Genomic DNA, 24,267 nt, shown 5'->3' with positions numbered 1-24,267 from the left:
TGAATAAAAAGTTATTGATTAAAAATATGCATAATATCTTCGATAGACAATAAACATTTATTATAAACAAACTATTATAATGGAGAAAATTTGACATCGCCAAGATCATCTTCTGAACCTCTGAAATTTCCTGGTGATCGTTTACTTTCATCAGAAAAGTACTGTTTGTAAATAAAGAAACTGATAACCGCTGTTGCAACAATTATTACCAAAATTAAACTGAAATTAGACGAACCTGACTTCTTAAGCTTCTTTGCATTAAGTAGTTCATCATCTTCTTCGAATCTGTCAGTATCTTTTTCAAAATTATCTTTATTATCTTTTCCAGGTTCTTGATTTCCATTATTGTTGTGTGCCTTTGCATCAGTATCATTATCTAAATCTGAATCTTGATTCCTGTTATCTTTTGTTGCTTTTTTATTAAAATTATCATCATTTTCTTCATCTTTAGAGTCTCCGTGTTGATTCTTCATTTCCATGTCATCATCGTAGTCATCATCCATCTTGTCCTTTTCATCTTTTCCGTTTCTTTTTGGAGAAGTTTGAATTTCTTCGGAATCGTCGTCATCATCATTATCTGGCCTTGCACGTAACTTTCCTTTCTTAATGTCTTGCTTTTGTACCTTTTGCGATTGGAAATCTTCTGCTTCATCTTCGATTTCCTTTTCAAGTTGACTTTTCAGGTGTATTTTCTTCTTTTCTTTTGGTTTGACGATTTCTTCCATTTCATCATCAGTTATTATCTTTATTGGCGGCATTTCGGTTGCGTTATCATCTTTTTCTGTATAAACTCCTTTTCCTGTATATTTTATGAGCGAGTTTATAATTACAAGTTTATCTTTGATCTTGTCGTATGAAATTTCTTTCGATTGTGTAATATCTGGTGGAATTATTGTCGACCTTGAATTTAATAAAAGAAAACCTTTGGCTTTCAGTTTAGAATTTTGTGGTTCCGTATCAAGAGTGTAAATATCAAGCATTGTTTCTAAATTATCCTTTGAAATTACCTTGATAATGATGTTCATATTTCCATTGACGAAGCCAATGATTCCTGGATCCCCTTTTGATGCATAGATGAGGGTAAGTTTGTCATTATCTTTTGAATATAATTCAAATTCTAAGTTTTTGATTGATGAAAATTTTACAAAGTTTGAGTTATCGACTATTTCATAGTAGACTTCTTTTCCCTTCTTCTGACGGATAGGATATGAGGATATTGTTAATAAAGATAAAGAAAATATGGCTGACAACATTAAAATTAACAAGACTGAATTTGACAGTGTAAAATTTTCTTGGTTTTCATAAATCTTATTAATGAGATTGAAATTTATATATTTATCATATTGAATCGATGCTCAAAATTTGTGAGGTTCATCCTCTAACTAACCGAAAAACTAATAAAATAAACAATGAAAATTTGCTATATATTAGATTTCAAGATATTTCTATTTTTCAGGTTTTTCATACCAAGCCTTTCAGGAAGGATAGGAAACCGGATCGACAATTCCTAAATTTTATACTATTACCTACACAATGTACTCGTCAGAAAGACATTTTTACAAAGTTTTGAATTTTCGAATTGCCAGGTTTTCTATATTCGTTTGTAAATTCTACCATAAACAAAGACATCAAAAAAGAACGAATAAGTGATTCATTATGATTATCCTTTTGGCTCTTTTCAAAGATATTGATCAAGGTTGTTACATAAATGACGGGAAAACACTTAATAAAGTCAATGATACATCACCGCATCTTAGGATATCAGCACGGTGTGAAGAAATAAAAGAAAGTTGCTTTTATAAACTAAATTCGTTGATTTCGTTTTCCTTTGAAGACCACCCTAACTTAACAACAATTGGAAGTTCCAGCTTTCAATCATGCATACATCTTTCCATTGCTAATTTATCATCCTGCATTAAACTTATAACAGTTTCTTCCTATGCTTTTAGTTCTTGTGATGAAATTAGTATGATTCTATTACCAACAGGACTTCAAGAAATCCAAATATCTGCTTTTCAATATGATAAGTTATTAACTAGTGTAATAATTCCAGCATCAGTGGAAATTATTGGTAGTACTGCCTTTTCAGATTGCGTTAATTTAAAAAATGTTACTTTTGAAGAAGGTTCTAATCTATTAACTTTAGAATGGGCTGTATTTTCTGGATGCTCGATAAGTTCATTTCAAATTCCAGAAAAAGTTACAAATGTTGATGGATATGCATTTACAGATGGAAAACTAACAAATCTCACGCTTCATCCAAAGAATGAATACTTATTTGTAGAAAATAACACAGTATTTTCGGCAGATAAATGTATTTTATTCTTTATTTCTAATAAAACTTTCGAAACATATGAAATTCCGAGTTTTGTTTCAACATTAGGACAGGGCTGCTTCTATAAATCAAAGATAACCGCAATAGCAATACCAGAAAATGTAAAAAGGATTGAACAAATATGTTTTTGTGATTGTAAGAATTTGATAAATGTTACATTTTTAGGGCCTCTAGAAAACATTGGTAGTAATATATTTGCACTTAGTAATAACATTGAACTTATTGTCTTTCCGAATACAACAATGAAAGTTGAAGGATATGAATTCATTTCAAACAGATCTCCAAAAATCCGAATGAAATTCACTTGTAAAATTCGATTTAATTATAATTCAATTTATAGAATTACAAATGTCTCAATATCATATCTTGATAAACTAGATCTTGTAATAGACAAAAATACACTTATAATGGATTCATATCAAACAAAAATATATGAATTCTGGGGTTTCAATGTCTTAAAGATTACTATTCCGAAAACTGTTTCAAGAATCAGAGAAAGTGCTTTTGAAAACTCGACAATTCGACAGATAGATTTTGAAAAAGATTCGCAGCTTGTTGAAATTGAGAATTATGTATTCAGAAACTGTTCAATGTTAGGATCCATTAACTTTTCTTCTTTATATTTGCGATCTCTCGGATTTTCAGCTCTAAAAGATTGCATTTTGTTATCTTCTGTAAGTTTTGCATCATCAGATGTTGAAGTGATGAATAATGCCTTTGAAAATTGCATTAATTTAGAAAGTGTTAATTTTATGAATAATATTCTTGATAACTGTTTTTCAGGATGTACTAATTTAAGCCAAATTAATATTAAAGAAGGATCAGAGATTATTGGAGTTGGATCATTTGAAAATTGTAATTCTTTGGAGAAATTAAATATACCATCATCTGTGAAAATTATTTCAGATTATGCTTTCATTAATTGCAATAATCTGAAAACAATTTTCTTCATATCAAATAACTTATTAGAGAATTTCTCAATTAATTCATTTTCAGGTTGTATATCTCTTACTAACATCACTGATTTTTCATCCGATAATTATGAATGTAATTTTAACACGATTTATTATAAAAACAATTCAAAACTTGATCTAGTTTATCACGCGAGAAATTCTTTAGATAAAGTTCTTATTGTAAGTTGTAATACCATTTGTAGATTTTCGTTTAATCATAGCAACAATATTAAGAATATTAGCATTTCACCGAATAGTGTTTCTCATATTGAAGAATTCTCATTCAATAATTGTCCCCAACTCAGATACATTAACTTCCCTCTTTCAATTCAAACAGTAGCTGCTTATGCGTTTAATGAATGTAGATCAATACGATGCCCTATAAATATAGAGAATACAAGTGTTGACTACCTTAAAATGATTTCAGAATCAGGTATTTCTTCAAAGCTTGTTTTTTCATGCCAATTTTTGTATGATTCTAACAGGCAAAAAGTTAAATTTCAACTATTTAATAGTTCTGCAAATCTTTTTTGGCGACATCTTTCCAATTAAATATGAATGTACTCTTTACAGAAATTCTCGAAAACTCTTCTACTAGATAAGAATGTAGTTGTTTTAATGGGATAATATCATAAATAAAATTATGACACTAATTGACAGTGAGTTCTCATCTGAGTTCTTTGGATAGCAAAGTACAAACATTCAAAGTCTCAAAAATGAAAAGGAATTCAAGTAGAGCCCTAAAATGACTAATGTTCACAAGTTAACTATTAGATAATGTCATGTTTACGTAATTTTACTCTTTTCACAGTCATAAACAAATGGACACATAAATTTTTCATACAAATCCACATTTTTTTAGAAGTTAGTTTGAATTACTACTCAGAACCAAGAATTTCTTAAATATTTTTTGTTTCTAATTTTCATGAAAGTTCAAAGTTCTGAAATTTTGAACATTCAAACAATTTTTAAAAAAGAAGATTTTATGTAATCTTTTGAAATTTTCAAAAACACAAATCTAAACCTCAGAATCATAGTAGCAGCTATGTTTCATACTATTATTGTAATATCAAAATCAAGCTCGCAATATTTCAAAATAAAGACACAATTTAATTTTATAAATTTCACCTTTATACTTCAATCATTCATAGTATCAAACTTTTATCACAAGAAAATGTAATGAAGAAAATGATGATTAAATGCTTATTTTATTTACCATTTTGACCAATTACAAAGAAATAAATGCGAGTTGCTATTCAAGAGACTTTAAAACACTCAACAAAGTTGAAGACACATATCCAAATTTAATTATCTCAGCGAAATGCGAAATTATAGCTGATGATTGCTTTAAAAACATGATTTCATTACTTTCTTTTACCTTTGAAGACAATCCTAACTTAACAACAATTGGAGGATATAGTTTTAATGGATGTATAAATCTAACTAATATTAATTTATCATCATGCATAAAATTGAAAACAGTAAAATACAATGCATTTGATGGATGCAAAAATGCAGCATATATACTCTTGCCTAAAGGTATTATTGATATTCAATCTTCAGCTTTTGCTTCCAATTATGTAATGACAAATCTAACAATCCCTGCATCCGTTGAAAAAATTGGAAATTGTGCATTTATGTATTGCTTGAAACTAAAAACTCTTATTTTTGAGGATGGATCAAATTTGACTTCATTGTCAAGATATGTATTTTATGCATGTGATTTTCACACATTTGAAATACCAGAAAATGTTTCCAAAGTTCATGGTATGTTATTTAATGATGGATGGTTATCAAATATTACAGTAAATCCAAAGAATCCTTTCCTTAAAGTTGTCAATAAGACAGTTTTTTCTGCAAATATGAACATTTTGTATTATTTTTGCAAAAAACCAACACCAACATTCGAAATTCCAAGCTCTGTAACAACATTAGAAGCTAGTCTCTTTCAAGAAGGAACTATTTCATCAATTACATTTCCAAATACTCTAACAACAATTGGAAACGATTGCTTTCATGATTCACGTATTACATCAATCGTAATTCCTGAAAATATAGGGTGTCCAAAGGTGTGTTTAGCACAAACCTGAATACTGCGAATAGAAATAAACAAGTTACATATATATAAAGTTTATTTAAATATAATCACCATTGGATTCAATCACGCGTTCGCAGCGATCGATCCAGGCTTGAAAGACACGCTTTAAATCATCATGAGAAAATTGCTCAAATTGCTCTCTTACAAAATTTTCAAGATCATCTGGACTCGCGAATTCGCGTCCTTCAGCTCTCTTTTTTAGCGTGCCGAATAAATAAAAGTCAGAGGGTGCAATATCAGGTGAATAAATTGGGTTTGGAACAACTTTGACATTGTTTTCCAACAAGTAATTCATTACCTTATGACTTTTGTGAACTCTTGAATTATCAAAATGAATTGCAAACTTTTGTTTTTGTTGTTTGGATTTCTCAAACTCATCAGAATTGATAATTTGAGTAAGAACATTGTCAATTAGATACTGAGCATTCATCGTATTAGGTTTTTGAAGAATATCAATTGCGATGATGCCATTCACGCCCCAAAAAACCGACAACATCATCATTGGTGTGTCAATTTTTTCTTCGGGAATGTTTGCGGATTTTCATCCTTCGGGATCCACATGATTTTGGCTTCTGTTGCATATTGAAACCAAGACTCGTCCCCTGTTACTAAAAAGCGAAACTTCTTGGATTGATACGCACCCAATATAGAGAGGAGCTCTTTCGAAGATTGGACTCTAGATTTTTTTTGAACTGAATTAAGGTTGTGCGGAACCCAACGTGTATACGCTAGTTTGTAGTTCAAATAATTGTGCAGATAATAACTGACTGTTGTACGTGGTATCTTTGTCATCTCCTCTATCCTTCTGAGTGATGCTCTTGGGTCTTCATCTAGCGCTTGAAGAATTGCTTTGATTTTTCTTTGATCCGGCAATTTTTTGTCAATTTTTATGATGGGCGCCTTTTTGTTCATGAAGTGATACATCCTAACATGATACGTTACAGTGGAATAGCTAGGAGCATCCATACCGAAGCATTTTACCAATGTCTCGTAGATTTTTTACAGTCTTTGCATTTTTTTGCAAGAGCGAGGATGTTTTCTTTATGATTCATTAAAAAAATGAAAAAATCCCGCCAAAATTTTCCGCGAAACCGCCTCTTGTCTCAAAATTCATTTTATATCCCGGCATGGCGCCAAAATACAACATACTCATCATATACATATATTCATATTTTTTATTATATATTTATAATCAGCATATATCTCCTTTAATAGTCTCATATAGAGCGCTGTGCTAAACGCACCTTTGGACACCCTATATAAAGATTATTAGGGGCCAGGCATTCTTTTCATGCGATTATTTGGTAAATGCAACGTTTTTAGGAACTTTGGATTTTGTTGGAAATCAAATATTCTCATATTGTAAAAAACTCGAACTTATTGTTTTTCCTAATACTTCAATGTTTCTTGATGCTTTTGCCCTTAGTTCAAATGACTCTCCAAAGATATGTATGAATTTCACCCACAAAACTCTGTTTGCACGATATACTATTCAACGAGTAACAAATATTTCAGTTTCATATATGAATATACCTAATATTGTTATAGACAAAAATGCATTGATTACTGATTCGGAACAATCTACAGTTTACGATTGGTGGGGTTATAATTACAATGAAATTGCAATTCCTAAAACAGTAACAAAAATCAGAGAAAGAGTTTTCGAAAATTCTACAATTTATAAAATCAATTTTGAAGAGGGATCACAACTCTCTCAAATTTATAACTATGCATTTATGAATTGTTCAAAAATATACTCATTTAACTTTTCTTCAACATCTTTGAGTATCATAGGAATGTTCTCGTTTAAAGATTGTATTAATTTATCTAGAGTAATATTTCCATCGACTAATTTCCAAATTATGAATAATGTTTTTGAGAATTGCATTAATCTAACAAATGTTATTAATATTACCAATATCTCTGATAGTTGTTTTTCAGGTTGTTATAGATTATCTAATGTTGAAATTAGAGAAGGATCAGAGATTATTGGAGTTAGAGCATTTGATCATTGTAATTCATTAGAAAGTATTAATATTCCATCTTCTGTTAAAATTATATCAGATTATGCATTCATCAACTGTGACAAACTCAAATCAATCAATTTCACAGAAATAAATAATTTAGAAAATTTCTCTATTAATTCAATATCAAATTGTCAATCTCTTTCTAACATCAGTCGTTTTTCATCAGATAAATACATATGTGATTATAATACTATTTATTATAAAAACAATTCAGATTCTAAACAATATCTTATTTATCATCTTAGTCACTCACAAGATATTGTTGTTTTTATCAAATGCAATACAATTTGTCAATATTCATTCAATCACAGCAACAACATCGAAAACATCAGTATTTCTAACAACAGTGTTTCACTTATTGAATCTTTCTCATTTAACAAATGTCTTAACTTAAAATACATTAACTTTCCTCTCTCAGTTGAATTAGTTTCAAGATTTGCATTCAATGAATGCAAATCTATTCGATGCCCAATTTTAATTGAAAATTCAACAATCAACTATCTTAAAATGATCAATGATTCAGGAATTCCACTCAAGGTCATCGTTTCATGTCAAGTTGTTCGCAACACCAATAAAATCGAATATTTAAAACGTTTGTATTATCATTCTGTAAAATTTCTCTATGTATGTTAATTTCAATTTTTTTTACCAATTATAAAATTTCTTATAAAAAAGAACCGAATTAAAGATCATGTTCATTTCTGTTATTAGTTTTTGATCTTGGAATCTCTATTCATTGACATACATTATTTCCTTAAGTGTGAACCGAAAATTTTGACATGTAAATTGTAATCTTCTCAATTATTTGTGAATTTTCAAAATGACAATATGATGAATTCGGACAATTCATTCTTGAATGAATGATGATGCTTTTTCTTTTCGTTGTTTATAAAGATATTGACGATAGTTGTTATTCAGATGGTGGAAAAAACCTTACTAAAGTTGGAGATCCATGGCCAGATCTCAGAATTTCAGCCAAATGCGAAATAATAAAGAGAAATTGCTTTTCTAGCCTTAGTTCTTTAAATTCGTTCACTTTTGAAGAAAACCCAAATTTAATTATAATTGAACATTATGGATTTAGTTACTGCAGTAATCTCGCAAGTATTGATTTATCAACATGCACAAAACTTACAATAATTTGTGAATACGCATTTCAGCAATGCAAGAAGCTTTCCAATATACTTTTCCCAAAAGGACTTCTTGAAATTCAATCAGATGCATTTTATCAAACTTCATTAGGACCAAATATTACAATACCTGCATCTGTGAAAATAATAGGTGATAGTGCATTTAATCTATGCAAATTAAAAACTGTTATTTTTGAGGAAGATTCAAATTTAAGCACTTTAGAAGCGTATGCATTTGGCGGTATTACATCAATACAAATACCAGAAAATGTTATTAAAGTCAGTGCAGAAGCATTAAATTATGTCATGCTGTCTAATCTTTCGATTCATCCTAAAAACAATTTCTTGATGATTGATAATGAAATCCTTTATTCAGCTGATAAAAGTAGCATTTTTAAAATTTTCAACAAATCTTTTGAACAATTTGATATTCCAAATTCTGTGACAACTATTGGTGAATATTCATTTGAAATGTCTAACCTTGTCACAATTACCATTCCGGAAAATGTGAAAAGAATTGAAAAATTAGCCTTTTTTTGTTGTCGAAATTTGATTAATATGACCATTCAAGGACCTTTAGATTATTTTGGGGATCAAGCTGTTGATTTTTGTGATGATCTTAAACTTATTATTTTCCCTAATTCACCAATGAATGTTACTGGATTTCATTTATTTACCGAGTATAGTCCTAAATTAAGATTATCTTTTACTAACAAAACATTATTTTCTTCATCAGCGATTATTAGAAATGCAAACATTTCTGTTGCCTATATGCATAAAGAGAATCTCATTATTGACAGAAATTCGCTAATAATGGATTCAGAACAAACAAAAATTTATGAGTTTTGGGGATATAGTATAAATGAAGTCTTACAAATCACAATTCCTAAAACAGTAACAAAAATTAGGGAAAGTGCATTTGAAAATTCTGTATATTGTGAAATTAAGTTTGAAGATGGTTCACAACTTTCTGTAATTGAACGTTATGCATTTAGAAATAGTAATATTCTATTTAATTTTCATTGCAAATCAACTAATTTGAAAATTATAGGATTGTGCTCATTTCAGAATTGCCAACATTTAACTTATGTGAGTTTCGTATCGCCTATATTAGAAATTATGAATAATGCTTTCGAAAATTGTTGTAGATTGTATAGTGTGAGTGGATTATATAATATATCTGATTATTGCTTTTCAGGTTGTAATAGATTATGCAATGTTGTGATTCGCGAAGGATCAGAGATTATTGGAGTTAGAGCATTTGATCATTGTAATTCATTAGAAAGTATTAATATTCCATCTTCTGTTAAAATTATATCAGATTATGCATTCATCAATTGTGACAAACTCAAATCAATTACTTTCACAGAAGCAAACCAACTCTCAAATATATCAATTAATTCAATCTCTAGTTGTGAGTCTCTAAGTTATATCAGCAATTTCTCATCAGATTATTATGAATGCAATTTCAGTACCATATATAGGGTGTCCAAAGGTGCGTTTAGCACAGCGCTCTATATGAGACTATTAAAGGAGATATATGCTGATTATAAATATATAATAAAAAATATGAATATATGTATATGATGAGTATGTTGTATTTTGGCGCCATGCCGGGATATAAAATGAATTTTGAGACAAGAGGCGGTTTCGCGGGAAATTTTGGCGGGATTTTTTTCATTTTTTTAATGAATCATAAAGAAAACATCCTCGCTCTTGCAAAAAAATGCAAAGACTGTAAAAAAATCTACGAGACATTGGTAAAATGCTTCGGTATGGATGCTCCTAGCTATTCCACTGTAACGTATCATGTTAGGATGTATCACTTCATGAACAAAAAGGCGCCCATCATAAAAATTGACAAAAAATCGCCGGATCAAAGAAAAATCAAAGCAATTCTTCAAGCGCTAGATGAAGACCCAAGAGCATCACTCAGAAGGATAGAGGAGATGACAAAGATACCACGTACAACAGTCAGTTATTATCTGCACAATTATTTGAACTACAAACTAGCGTATACACGTTGGGTTCCGCACAACCTTAATTCAGTTCAAAAAAAATCTAGAGTCCAATCTTCGAAAGAGCTCCTCTCTATATTGGGTGCGTATCAATCCAAGAAGTTTCGCTTTTTAGTAACAGGGGACGAGTCTTGGTTTCAATATGCAACAGAAGCCAAAATCATGTGGATCCCGAAGGATGAAAATCCGCAAACATTCCCGAAGAAAAAAATTGACACACCAATGATGATATTGTCGGTTTTTTGTGGCGTGAATGGCATCATCGCAATTGATATTCTTCAAAAACCTAATACGATGAATGCTCAGTATCTAATTGACAATGTTCTTACTCAAATTATCAATTCTGATGAGTTTGAGAAATCCAAACAACAAAAACAAAAGTTTGCAATTCATTTTGATAATTCAAGAGTTCACAAAAGTCATAAGGTAATGAATTACTTGGTGGAAAACAATGTCAAAGTTGTTCCAAACCCAATTTATTCACCTGATATTGCACCCTCTGATTTTTATTTATTCGGCACGCTAAAAAAGAGAGCTGAAGGACGCGAATTCGCGAGTCCAGATGATCTTGAAAATTTTGTAAGAGAGCAATTTGAGCAATTTTCTCATGATGATTTAAAGCGTGTCTTTCAAGCCTGGATCGATCGCTGCGAACGCGTGATTGAATCCAATGGTAATTATATTTAAATAAACTTTATATATATGTAACTTGTTTATTTCTATTCGCAGTATTCAGGTTTGTGCTAAACACACCTTTGGACACCCTATATTATAAAAACAACACAAAAATTGAACTTATTTTTCATCCAAGAAACTCAACAGAAAAAGTTCTATTTATCAAATGTGACATTATTTGCAGTTACTCATTTAATCATTCTTACAATATCGAAAACATTAGTATCTCTCCCCAAAGTGTCTCATTAATAGAAACATTCTCGTTTTATGAGTGTTCTAAATTGAAATTCATCAATTTCCCACTCTCGGTTACAAGTGTTGCATCAAGATCATTCATCAAATGTAATTCTCTTCGATGTCCTATTGTTATCGAAAACAAAACTATAGAGTATCTCCAAATGATTAATCAATCAGGAATTCCAGAACGACTTATTTTTTCTTGCAAAGATGTGATTCCCACCATCAATTTTCGAAATTTTAACTATTTTTTAAGTAGCTCTGTATTTCTTTATTGTAAATAAGTTTCTGATCTAAAAATATCATTTTTTTACCAAAGCAAATTTCGATATTTTTTATATATTTTTAACTCTTTTATAACTTAACCTTTCAACAAGTGATATCAATTGTTGGAAAATAAACCCATTTTCCTTCGTAAAGTCTATCTATCGTTTTTCTGCCTCAATATTGAGTGAAACTCTATCAAAATTTTGAATTAGAGACTTTACGAAGGAAAAGGAGTTTACGTAAGTTGAAATTAAGGGAATTTCTATAATCATAGTAATGTGCCTACTGTCAAAATTGGTAGCCAAGCTTATCCTCTCATTCTGGAAATTTCTTAGGCCTTGTTGTGACAATAATTAGGGGGAATAAAATTTAGACCCTTTTCAGTGAAAAAAATGTCTGAGAAAGCTTATGCACAATGGATTAGTTCATTTCCTAAAGTTGACGATTTGAATGGAAATATCATGAATCTTGAAGATGGCAAAGCTTTAATTCAAGTTTGGAATTTTATTCAAGATGAAAAAGCCGAAATTAGCGATGATTCAGTTAAAAATGCTACCACACTTTTTGAATGCATCAGTAAAACAGAATATAATATCGGATCTACAAATTCTTCTCTTTCAAAAGATCAAATTATCAATATCGTTCGAATTTTATATTTATTAGTAAACAATTCTAATCATTCATCAGAAATCCAAGAATGGACTTCAAAGTTATCACGTGCTACCACAATTTTCCTCAAAAAAATCAATAAAGATATGATTCAACAAGAAACAACAGAAACTCACAATAACAGTAACAGTAATACTAACCAAGAAGTATCAAAACGTCTCAAAATGATTGAAAAACTTAAGAAACAAATAAAAGACTCAGAACAAAAAATTATTGACATCAAGCAACAAGAAAAAGATACAAAGAATATCCAAAAAACTATAGAAACTACAGAAGAACTCATAATTCATGTAGAAAACAATCAAAAAGAAATTCAAAAACAAATTACAGAAGCAGAAGAGCGATACAAGCTTATTAAGACAGAAATCGAGTCATACAAGAATGATATATCACAGTTATCATCAGAAAATTCATCTTTTACCAAAATAATAAATTCATCAAATGAATTTGCTGTTTTATCAACAAATTATCGCAAATTCAAGGATTACAGATCTAAGATAAACAAACTTAAAGAAGAAATAAAGAATTTACAAGAGAAAAATTCGAATTTCCAAAAACAAATCACAGAAACACAAGAAAACATTCAAACAGCAATCGAAATAGACCTCAAATATGAAAGTGATAATGATATAACAGTTGATGACGAAGAAAACGCATCAAATATCAATGATTTACTTTCAATTGTTTCAGAATTAGAAATTCAAATTCAAGATATCAAAATTAATGATTATTCAACATCAAGCATTGAGAATGGACATCTTTTGAAGACAATTCAAGAACTTGAAGAAACGAAAACAGACTTACAAAACAAATTCGAACAAATTTCAACACAAAAGAAACAATTACAGTTATTAATCAAGAGTATTGCAGATAATTATGACAACGCAACAGAAAACTGCAACAATATCATTGATTACGTTCATTCCAAAAACAAAGTTGTTGCAAACATGTCTTCATTAACATCATTGCTCGAAAAGAAGTCAATGAAGAAAAATATTAATATCCGATACAGAGAATACATTTATAACCAAGATTATCAATAATATTTTTTTGTCATTTCATTTGTTTTTTAAATAAATAAATTATTTACTTACTATTCTAATTTTTGATTAATAAAATGACATTTATTTCCTCATGATATATAAATCATGAATTATTCACAAAAATCTGCATCGAAATGACTGAACTACCAATTTTTATAAGCTATTGATAATTCTCATTATCACCTTATGCATATTAAGTTCAACGTTGAATTCATCTTGAAAACAAACTTTACATTTTCCTTTCATAGTTGTTGGTTCGATTTCGTAATTTAGCTTAAATTAATGAAACTTATTTCAATGATTCATTTTTTATTTAATTGAATCATGGAAATTAAAAATATTATTGCATTGAAAAATCCATTTTTCAATTTTTATTTGAAAAATGTATTTTAGAAGGCAATAGAATGACAATTTTCTTGCACAACATTTGAATTACAATTCAAAATTTGAATTACAATTCAAAATTTGAATTCAAGAAAACTGAGAATTGAAAGCTATCTATTTTACGACATTTTATGAAATTTATATTTCTAAATTGCAAGGATATCAGATAGACTAAAATGAATGGGAACATAAGCCAGCTCATTTTGATAAAGGAATTAGTACAACAGAAATCCTTACATCTTGAACGAAGTTTTTCAGATTATTACAACTCAGAAACAGCTAACAATGATATAAGTAAGAATGAAACTATATTAGGATATGGTAATTATTACATTCATGATGCAGTATTTTCGTTCCATTATGAAAGTCGAGCAATTTATCTTAATTATAATAGTAAAGTATTAATCGAATCGTGCGCATTTTACAATAATAGTTCTAAAGAAAAAGGTGGATCAATTTATATATACATATCTGATTGTATCTTAGTTCGTATTTGTTGTTCATTTTCATCAGCTAAATCTAACTTTGGTGGTGCTTTTTACATAGATAATGATGATTATAGTAATAACGGTAAAAAATATTTGTAATTGAATCATCAGTTTCACAATGTTGTGCAGATAATTCTGCATTTTATCAAATAGGTTATCATATTGAAATTAGTAATATGAATACTTCTTATCATAACATTGAAAATTGTGGCGGATTTTCTATTTATTTAAAAGATACAAGAATTTTTGGAATTATGAATTTAACAACAGTTTCAAATGTAACATCTTCTGAACAGGGAGCAATGTACAGTAATAGAATAGTTAAATTTACAAAATGCAATTATTTATACAGTGAATGTTCTGGAAAGTCGGGCCAAGTAATTTATAATACCTATTCATGTCCATTTTCAATTTGTTCATTCATAAAAAATAAGGCATTTTCAATATTTCATGAATACCCGTCAAATATTAATAATTGTTACTTTAAAGATAATGAAGTAAGTAAAGCATCAAATATTGGTGATGATCAAATTAAAGAAGGGGGTCAACAGGTAAATTTATTTATAACTCATCATACAACGTATCCTTGTGTTTATATAAGCAATAGTGATGAAAATCAACAAATATCAAATACTATACCAAATACCCAAGGCATTTTACTATATAAGAATCATAAATTGAAATATATAAGACGTTAAAAATCCTTTGAAAATATATTCTTTTAAAAATTGAATAAATAATAATCTATAATAAATAAAAAGACGATACTAGTCAATGGATACTGATGATTCAGTAGATATTTGTACTAGTTCAATAATACTCCAGTACAAAGATCTTATTTTACAATATCCATCAATCTATTATATACTTATTATTTCGATGTGTGAATAAGGAAATGATGATACCAAACATGCAAAGCTTATCATAATGATTTAATTTTGTATCTAGATCATTATATGAAAAATCATTTAGATAAAGGCAACATTACAAGTCAGAAATAGCAGATCATGATATAAATATGAATGAAGCTCAACCAGGACATGATAGTTGATACATCCATAATAATGTGTTTTCATTCCATTTGCAAATTCTTGCAATTTACAATATGTCTAACAGTAAATTATATGCAGGAAATGGTGATTTTTTCTGAATTGAAAACTCTGATGCAATTAATTTTTATCATAGTTCAGATTTGCTGTTAGTTTTTATCATCTAGGTTTAATGATGGTGCATATTACATCAAATATTATTCTGATCTATTGAAGAACTCCAAGAAACGAAAACAGACTTACAAAACAAATTCGAACAAATTTCAACACAAAAGAAACAATTACAGTTATTAATCAAGAGTATTGCAGATAATTATGACAACGCAACAGAAAACTGCAACAATATCATTGATTACGTTCATTCCAAAAACAAAGTTGTTGCAAACATGTCTTCATTAACATCATTGCTCGAAAAGAAGTCAATGACTGGATTTCCAATAACAATAGAGGAATTACATTTATATTGATTTAGAATCTTCAATTTTTTTCTCAGAATAGATGAATAATTTTTCCAAAAATTTATGAATGTTTCAAAATTTACATTTTTCCAACGTTTAGCTAGATGCACAATGAAGTAAATGATTTTTTTCAACCCGAACCATTATATTGCGTTAATTGCGGGAATTTTACATATCAAATAGATAACGGTAAAATGAAGCCAAGAAAAACTCATTTCGATAAAAAAATAGTAAAACAGAAATGCTTGCCATTTGAACAAAGTTTTTCAGATTACTACCAAGAAACAGCTCAATATGATAAAAATGAGAATGAAACTATATTAGGATATGGTAATTATTACATTCATGATGCAGTATTTTCGTTCCATTATGAAAGTCGAGCAATTTATCTTAATTATAATAGTAAAGTATTAATCGAATCGTGCGCATTTTACAATAACAGTTCGACACTAATCCAAAAAATGCTATCGTCTTGCCTATATCTCCAAAAATTGAATAGTTTACATCGAGTTTTTTTAAATAATGAGTTTAGCACAGAATAAAATTCATCAAAAATTCTAACTCATCATGGAGGTGCATCTCTTGCGCTTGTGCAGGATATGGATTCTGATTGAAGATATAATTTTGGAGAATCCGTCCAAACTATGTGATTTGCACATAGTATGATTGAGAATATCATGGCGATATCTATTGCAAAGAGTATGGTCGGTTATTGATATTTCTCAAGAATCACATAAGATTCACAAAGTCCAAACTATAGTTTAAACATGTATAAATAGCATTATTTAATTATATATGTGATATATAATAAGATTATGCTGTGATTTATCTATGTTATCCTATAAGAGTCATGAAATATGAGAAATGTCACAAAATTTTATGTTTTTAACATTAAACACATATGGAGAAGTGTCAGATTGTCATTGTATTATGTTTGATGAGTAGAGATTACTTGTTTGAGGATGATCAGAATAAGAATATTTCAAGAGTACCTCATCTGAGGTATTTGTGGCGTTTGTGTATCTCGGATATGATATAAAGACTTGAAAGACTCTTACAAAATGTCTTTGAAGTCTTTCTTCATCAATCAGATGTTGATTGTTGACTTTGCTCCTCATCTGAGGTACTTGTTGAGATATTGTACCTCAGATGAGGATTGGAGACTTAAAAGATTGTTACAAACAATCTTTCAAGTCTTTTGTCGACAATCAACATTTGATTGTTGACTTTGTTCCTCATCTGAGGTACTTGTACAGATATTAATACACTATGTTATACTTGGAATAATTAACAAATTTACAAGCAATAATGAATAATTCTATTGTTTATATTGCTATATAAATAGGCAAAATTATTTCGATAAAAAATATTCATTTCCCCGAGCTGCCATATAATAAAAGATATATTTTAATACATAAATATTTCATTTATCATACTTAGAGGCAAAAGTAAATCTTCGGAGATCGGAGATTCCTCTCAAAAGTATTGAAAAAAATCTCCGGAGAAATCTTCGTGGCGACGATTCTTTTTATTTTGGAGGTTCTGGACAAGCTTCTTTATAGGCAATTTATTTTTCTTTTTATCATCTTTTGCTTGTAAAATTCGACGTTGCACATTTATGAAAAAAAAAATCCTTGGCACTTTTGGTAAACGGTACAATTTCCTTTCATAGTTGTTGGTTTTATTTCGAAATGACTGAACTATATATTTTGTAGGCACTTAACTTTATTTATTATGATTTTTTTATATAAAATGACGTTGCACATTAAACTTTCTTATCAAAGATTTTGATTCTATTTCGTAAATTAGCTTGAATTTGCGTATCGGTATTCAATAGTTCATTTTTTATTTAAAAATATTATGGAAACTAAAAATAATAAAATTCAAAGCCATCGGTTTTCAACATTTTTATGTATGTTTCTAAATTCGATTATGCATGCATATCAGATGATTAAATTGAATCGGAACCAAGGCAAGCTCATTTCGATATTTTCATTCTCAATGCCACTTGAACTAAGTTTTTCAGATTACTTCCAAGGAACAATTCAATATGATAAAAATGAGAATGAAACTATATCAGGATATGGTAATTATTACATTCATGATGCAACATATTCATTTCATTTTCAAAATCAAGCAATTAAAATTTATTCTAGCAGTAAAGTATTAATTGAATCATGCGCATTTTACAATAACAGTTCTACATATAACGGTGGGTCAATCAATATATTACAATCTGATTGTATATTAATTCATATTTGTTGTTCGTTTTCAGCAGCTGGATCTGAAACTGGTGGTGCATATTACATCGATAATAATGGAAATAGTGATCAAAAAATATATGCATTTGAATCATCAGTTTCACAATGCAGTGCATCTACTGCTGCATTTTATAATATAGGTTCTAAAATTGAAATTAGTAATATGAATACTTCTTATCATAACATTGCAAATACTGGTGCATTTTCTATTGAGTATGCCGAAATTAGAAAATCAGGAATTATGAATTTAACAACAGTTTCAAACGTTACATCTTCATTATGGGCAGCAATGTCCTGTTATTCTCTATTTAAATTTACAAAATGCAATTATTTAAACAATGAATGTTCTGGAAATACGAACTCGGTAATATATAGTTCTCAATCAGGTCATTATTCAAATTGTTCATTCATAAGAAATAAAGCAAATTCAATGTTTCGTGAGTATCCAATAAATATTAATAATTGTTACTTTAAAGATAACGAAGTAATTAAAGCATCATATAGAGGTAATGGTCGAATTGTTATAGGTGAACCATTAGATTCAATTATATCACATTATTCAACTTATCATTGTGTATATGTAAACAATAGTGATGAAAATCAACAAATATCAAATACTATACCAAATACTGAAGGCATTCTACCATATAAGAATCATAAATTTAAATATATAAGACGCTAAAATTCCTTTCAAAACATTCAAAACATATTCTATTAAAAATTGTTATATTGAATAAACAGTCATATATAAAATATCAGAACGATAATAAATGTGTGTTTATGAATCGAGATGTATTCACACAGATTCAATAATTCCTCAGTATATAGATTTTATTATTTAATATCCATCTTTCTATTGAGTGCATATTAATTCGAGGGTGAATAAGAAAGTTATTGATAAAAAAAATACTTTCATAAAATATAGGGTTTAAAACTGAAGAAACAAAACAAGCTTTCAAAAGCTCTATTTATACCTGACTATCATGTATCAATTCTTCATTTTCTTGTTCAATTTCTGAATTATTGTTATCTATTCCATTCTCAGACTTCTTTGATTCTTTATAAAAGTCATAAAGAATTTTTGAAGCAAAGCAGAGACTGCATACAGTTGTAATTGCATCACTGACAGGATATGCATAGAAAATTCTTCTTGGCGAGTTTGGATCACCTGTATAATGGAAAATACAAGCAATTATAGGTAATATACCTAATTCTGTTAAGAAACTCGTAACTGTTGCAAGTATTGTTTTCTGCGATGCTTGAAGTAAAGAAACAATGATGAATTTTGTTGGTGTCAAAAATTGTGCATAAAAAGAAGCAGGAACTATTTCTTTGCACCAATAGAGGAATTTTTCATCTCTACTCCATATGGAACATATTTGTTTCGGAAAAGACACAATTATGATCATACAGAAGAAACACCATGACATTGATATCCATGCAGCATGGAAAGTCAGCCAAAGTATTCTCTTAAAGTCTTTCTTTCCATATGCATATGATGCAGCTGGTAAATATGCTGCATTTAAGGAGATTGGAACACACATTGAAACCATGTATATTCTATTCAACGAATTGTAAACGGCGACGATCATATCGTAGTCATTGACTCTGTTTGCACGTATTGCAATGAACTTTTGCATAATTAATGAAGGTAATGAAATCGAAATATTCATGATGAAGGCCGAAAGACCTGCCTTCAGTGCAGCACCTGTTTTTGGGCAGAAACATTTGATAAAGTACTTCGGATGTGGTTTTGTCGAAAGTTTTCCGAGGAATAAGAAAATTAAGATAATAAATGCCGGGATAAACATTGATATCTCCGTAGCCAATGATGATCCTAATGTTCTTTTCATTGCCCAAAGAAGTAATGGATCAAATAATGCCATATTGAGGATCATTGAAGCGATTTGTGCTCCTCCATAAATCCAAGTCCTTCCTTCTGCTTGTAAAATACCACATACACACTGATAGCAACATGTAACTAGGTTTAATGAGAGAAGTGGAATAACGTGGTCAAATGCGAGATCATTAACTTTTCCGGTACCTCCAAGGAACTTAAACAGGGGTCTGGAACATGGAAATAATATTGCAGGAACTATCATTGCGAATATTATTGATACTTTTATGAGATCAACACTTAAATGTGAAACAGCTTCGTATAATTTCTGAGAAAATAGATAAGATATTTGAGAACTTGCAGCTGTTGCTATAAAGAAACCAAATGATAAAGCTGAATTATCAATAATATATGCAAGTGATAAAGCAGTGAGACCAAGTTCACCAATGAATTTTGAAACCCAAATTGAGTCAACAACACCGTAAAGTGAATTAACAAACTGTGATATCAGTGGTCCAGGACAAAGGCGTATTAAAGTACTCAATGGAGAATAGCCGCCTAATCTTTTATGTTCTTCTCCATCATCAATTTCGTTTTCTCCAGGATTAACTTCACAAATATCATCTTCACTTGAAGTTTTTTATCTTCAGATGTGTTTGGTTCCATTATGAAAACTGAAATTTATTCTTTTCAAATTTTGATAAAGTTTATTTTTTCAAAAGATTATATTCATCAAAATTTGAATACAAATTATCGATTCAATGAAAATGTCACATTACACATAGTTAAATACAAATTGGTTTCAACAAAAAAATTCGAATTAGATTTTTGAGAATTGAGGCTTTATTCTCATTGTAATCGAATAAAGTCACTATATAGATTACATTTTTAATAACGATCGGTAGCATTAAGATTGAATGGGCGGTTTCAAAGAAAGGGTTGGAATCGTCAAATTTTTAAATTTTTCTGAGGTTTGCGGAAACTTTTTTATTTTGAGTTTACTGAAAAATGACAACAATTAGGCATTTTATGTTTATAGTTTAAGGATCTCGTTTGGAGAAATAACGGCTGGGATCTCCAAATTCCAAAATATAAGCTTCTCCAATTTTGTAAATTTTTATGTAAATTATTCCATATTTTTTACAAATATTACCCCTTAGTTTCCTATCAAAATGTCAAAACTCCCAATGAGTTAACCTCACATTTTCTCCATGGAGACGTAGAGAAAGTATTCAATTTTGAATTGGTGGAGAAGACAAACTATTTCATTTCTCAATGGAGAAATGGAGAAGCTTTGGAGACGGACATTGCCTTCGTTTTCATGGAAACTTCCTATGGGCAATATTTTTGGGATTTCAATGATCTACTGATCCCAAGAAATAGTTCCAATATTTATTTAGATATATTATTTAATCGAATTTTCTTTCAAAAATGTCACTTTTTAAATTTTCATTCTAAATTTCCACTTTCCGACCTTTGGCTAGGAGCATAATGAAGCATATGATTATTTTCTCATACTCCAAACAGAAATCGAATCAGATATAACAGTTATTACGAGAATCAGATTTTACAAACATATCAAATATTAAACGGTAAATTGAAGCCCAACAAAACTCATTTCGATAAAGAAATTAGTACAACAGAAATGCCTGTCACTTGAACGAAGTTTTTCAGATTATTACGAGTCAGAAACACATAATCAAGATATACATGAGAATAGAACTATATTAGGATATGGTAATTATTACATTCATGATGCAGTATTTTCATTCCATTTTCAAAGTCAAGCCATTAAAATTAATTATGACAGTAAAGTATTAATAGAATCGTGCGCATTTTACAATAACAGTTCTACCGAAAACGGTGGATCAATCTATATTTTCAAATCTGATTGTATCTTAGTTCATATTTGTTGTTCATTTTCATCAGCTGAATCTCTAAGTGGTGGTGCATATTACATCGATAATAATGGAAATAGTGATCAAAAAATATATGCATTTGAATCATCAGTTTCACAATGCAGTGCATCTACTGCTGCATTTTATAATATAGGTTCTAAAATTGAAATTAGTAATATGAATACTTCTTATCATAACATTGCAAATACTGGTGCATTTTCTATTTATTATAGAGACATCAGAGGTTCAGGAATTATGAATTTAACAACAGTATCAAATGTCACATCTTCAGAATGGGCAGCAATGTCCTGTTATTCTACATTTAAATTTACAAAATGCAATTATTTAAACAATGAATGTTCTGGAAATACGAACTCAGTAATATATAGTTCTCAATCATGTCAATATTCAAATTGTTCATTCATAAATAATAAAGCAAATTCTATGTTTTATGAATATCCACAAATTGACAATTGTTACTTTAAAGATAATGCAGTAATTAAAGCATCAGATAGAGATAATCGTCAAATTCTTGAAGGTAAACAATTAGATTCAATTATATTACATTATTCAACGAATCGTTGTGATTATTCAAACAATAATGAAAAAGATTCAAAAAAGACTCTCAAAATCCCCTTAATATGCGACTTTTTTTCCAGGAAGAATAGAGCGTAGACATATTTCCATTTTAGAAATACTAAATTTTCATGGATATTTTAAGAGGGTTCCTAAGCCGATATGACTTCAATTTGAATTTTTTAAAAATTCGTTGAAAATTAACTTGGAAGAACATAATTGAATGTCATGCCATACAGTTATAAGTGCACCATTAAAGGATATTTGCAATTATTGGCCGTTTTATGGAGTTGTTGATTTATATGTTGAATTTATTGAGCATTATCTACCATTCAAGGTTAAGAGTTTGAATATTCAAATAGTTCCATTCGTTATCAAATACAATCTTAGATATATCCATTTGACTAATTTAAAATTGAATTTATTGAAAAAGATTTATGCTGAATATCTCCTATTTTCATTGAAATTTGAACAATTTTCCCATCAGGCATTAGAGTTAAGTAGTAGAAGCTGAAATATCATTGATTCCATTTCAATGAAATTTAATCTTTGCAGATCACTATTGCCATTAATTCCCTATTTACTATGAAAATATCATAAACTCTCTTGTGGATATTCATTTTTTCTAGGATTTGGTTTAAGGTTATTTTTGAAGGAAATAAAATTTTATAAAAAATTTAGATTAGTAATAATAGCACTATCATATTCCAAAATATTTTGAATTTTGAAAAGTGATAATATGAAATTTCGTTTTCCTTTAGATTTACAACCAAAAAATTCACCTCCAACCTTTAGATATGATACACATTATTTTTCAGGTAATGCTCTCAAAGGGAAATGGAAATATTTAAGTCTTTTTTTAGTTTTTATTTGCTATTTTATATTAAGTTTCATTCATCGTTACCCACACGTTACATGTAGACTATTCCCACATATCAACATCTTATATAGCTGGGCAGGAAGTCTAACTAATCTTGGCCCAGCAATGTATTCAGCAATTAACTCGTTATCAAACTATTCACTTACTATATACGTTTGTACAACACATCCAGAAGAAGTTCCAATATTTCAAAAAAGATTAGATCAAATTAAAATCAAATACGTTACATTTATTGCAGAATATCACAACGTAAGCTCATTAACGACTAAATACCATTTAGGAATTATCTCAGAAACTTACATTAGAATAGTTTTCAGCGATGCACACCCAGAATTAGAAAGATTTTTACAATTAGACGGAGATACACTCGTCACAGGATCATTTGATGAGTTTTACTTTGCATATTTCAATGATACGTACGCAGTAGTAGTTTTAGATATTTGGAAAGAATACGAAGGCTTCAAAAATTATTTTAATTGCGGCTCTGTCGTTTTCAATTGCCAAAAGTTTAGAGATGATAAAATGGCAGATAAAGTAAGAACGAAACTCAAAGAATACGAAGTTACAAGAGGAGAATGGAATAATGATCAAACAGTTTTGAACGACATCTTCGGAGACAAGAAGATTATTGCCCATAAAAAGTATAACGAGTTTATGCCGAGTTTGACCATGCAAACAAGAATTTTCCATTTTTATGGTTTGAAAAAGAAACCTTACAAGCCAAACATTAAAAGTAATAAATACTATTTCAGGTTATGGAGGTGTTACTTTCATTACTTCAATAACTCGATAAATCCATGGGAATTTGATCGAGATACAAAAATCTGCACAAGATTAGAGACATTTAAGTATTGGCAGTTTTAGATTGATTTGTTTGTTTTTATATAGAGAATAAAGTATATAATTTCTTTCTATCCAAAAAAATATTGAAATAATTTTTTATAACTAACTTAATATCAAAAATGTGTGGTCTTAAAACATATT

At 29.2% G+C, this 24,267-nt stretch overlaps 7 protein-coding genes and 2 pseudogenes across 9 annotated transcripts, besides 2 other annotated features; 6 read left to right on the top strand and 3 right to left on the bottom strand.

The window, feature by feature from the left end:
• Window positions 1-24: 24 nt before the first annotated feature.
• Window positions 25-1,262, bottom strand: TVAGG3_0683880 (uncharacterized protein; the record flags this gene model as incomplete). The annotated part of the gene is made up of 1 exon (XM_001326992.1): window positions 75-1,253. One exon carries the CDS (start codon window positions 1,251-1,253, stop codon window positions 75-77), a length of 1,179 nt encoding a protein of 392 aa, XP_001327027.1.
• A 394-nt stretch (window positions 1,263-1,656) lies between these two features.
• On the top strand, window positions 1,657-3,840 carry TVAGG3_0683870 (antigen BSP-related family; the record flags this gene model as incomplete). Its single annotated transcript, XM_001326991.1, has 1 exon — window positions 1,657-3,840. One exon carries the CDS (start codon window positions 1,657-1,659, stop codon window positions 3,838-3,840), a length of 2,184 nt encoding a protein of 727 aa, XP_001327026.1.
• Window positions 3,841-5,343: 1,503 nt separating this feature from the next.
• Window positions 5,344-6,644: a mobile genetic element.
• TVAGG3_0683860 lies at window positions 5,424-6,548 on the bottom strand (annotated as a pseudogene). The gene has a single exon. A coding segment is annotated over exon 1 (1,125 nt).
• Window positions 6,645-6,786: 142 nt separating the features above from the next.
• Window positions 6,787-8,046, top strand: TVAGG3_0683840 (amphoterin-induced protein family; the record flags this gene model as incomplete). Its single annotated transcript, XM_001326989.1, has 1 exon — window positions 6,787-8,046. One exon carries the CDS (start codon window positions 6,787-6,789, stop codon window positions 8,044-8,046), a length of 1,260 nt encoding a protein of 419 aa, XP_001327024.1.
• Window positions 8,047-10,024: 1,978 nt separating this feature from the next.
• Window positions 10,025-11,328: a mobile genetic element.
• TVAGG3_0683830 lies at window positions 10,121-11,248 on the top strand (annotated as a pseudogene). The gene has a single exon. A coding segment is annotated over exon 1 (1,128 nt).
• Window positions 11,329-12,127: 799 nt separating the features above from the next.
• Window positions 12,128-13,513, top strand: TVAGG3_0683810 (uncharacterized protein; the record flags this gene model as incomplete). The annotated part of the gene is made up of 1 exon (XM_001326987.1): window positions 12,133-13,452. The coding sequence occupies one exon, from the start codon at window positions 12,133-12,135 to the stop codon at window positions 13,450-13,452; it is 1,320 nt and encodes a 439-aa protein (XP_001327022.1).
• A 4,319-nt stretch (window positions 13,514-17,832) lies between these two features.
• TVAGG3_0683800 (uncharacterized protein) lies at window positions 17,833-18,774 on the top strand (the record flags this gene model as incomplete). Its single annotated transcript, XM_001326986.1, has 1 exon — window positions 17,833-18,774. The coding sequence occupies one exon, from the start codon at window positions 17,833-17,835 to the stop codon at window positions 18,772-18,774; it is 942 nt and encodes a 313-aa protein (XP_001327021.1).
• Window positions 18,775-19,060: 286 nt separating this feature from the next.
• TVAGG3_0683790 (multidrug resistance protein YPNP-related family) lies at window positions 19,061-20,194 on the bottom strand (the record flags this gene model as incomplete). Its single annotated transcript, XM_001326985.1, has 1 exon — window positions 19,061-20,194. The coding sequence occupies one exon, from the start codon at window positions 20,192-20,194 to the stop codon at window positions 19,061-19,063; it is 1,134 nt and encodes a 377-aa protein (XP_001327020.1).
• A 1,182-nt stretch (window positions 20,195-21,376) lies between these two features.
• Window positions 21,377-24,190, top strand: TVAGG3_0683780 (glycosyl transferase; the record flags this gene model as incomplete). Its single annotated transcript, XM_001326984.1, has 1 exon — window positions 23,143-24,147. One exon carries the CDS (start codon window positions 23,143-23,145, stop codon window positions 24,145-24,147), a length of 1,005 nt encoding a protein of 334 aa, XP_001327019.1.
• Between the last annotated feature and the right edge of the window lie 77 nt (window positions 24,191-24,267).

The sequence above is a fragment of the Trichomonas vaginalis genome, chromosome III (genome assembly GCF_026262505.1).
Source record: "Trichomonas vaginalis G3 chromosome III, whole genome shotgun sequence".
Taxonomy (NCBI): domain Eukaryota; phylum Parabasalia; order Trichomonadida; family Trichomonadidae; genus Trichomonas; species Trichomonas vaginalis.
Note: the sequence above shows the minus strand (reverse complement) of the source record. Positions and strands in the feature narration are given on the sequence as shown.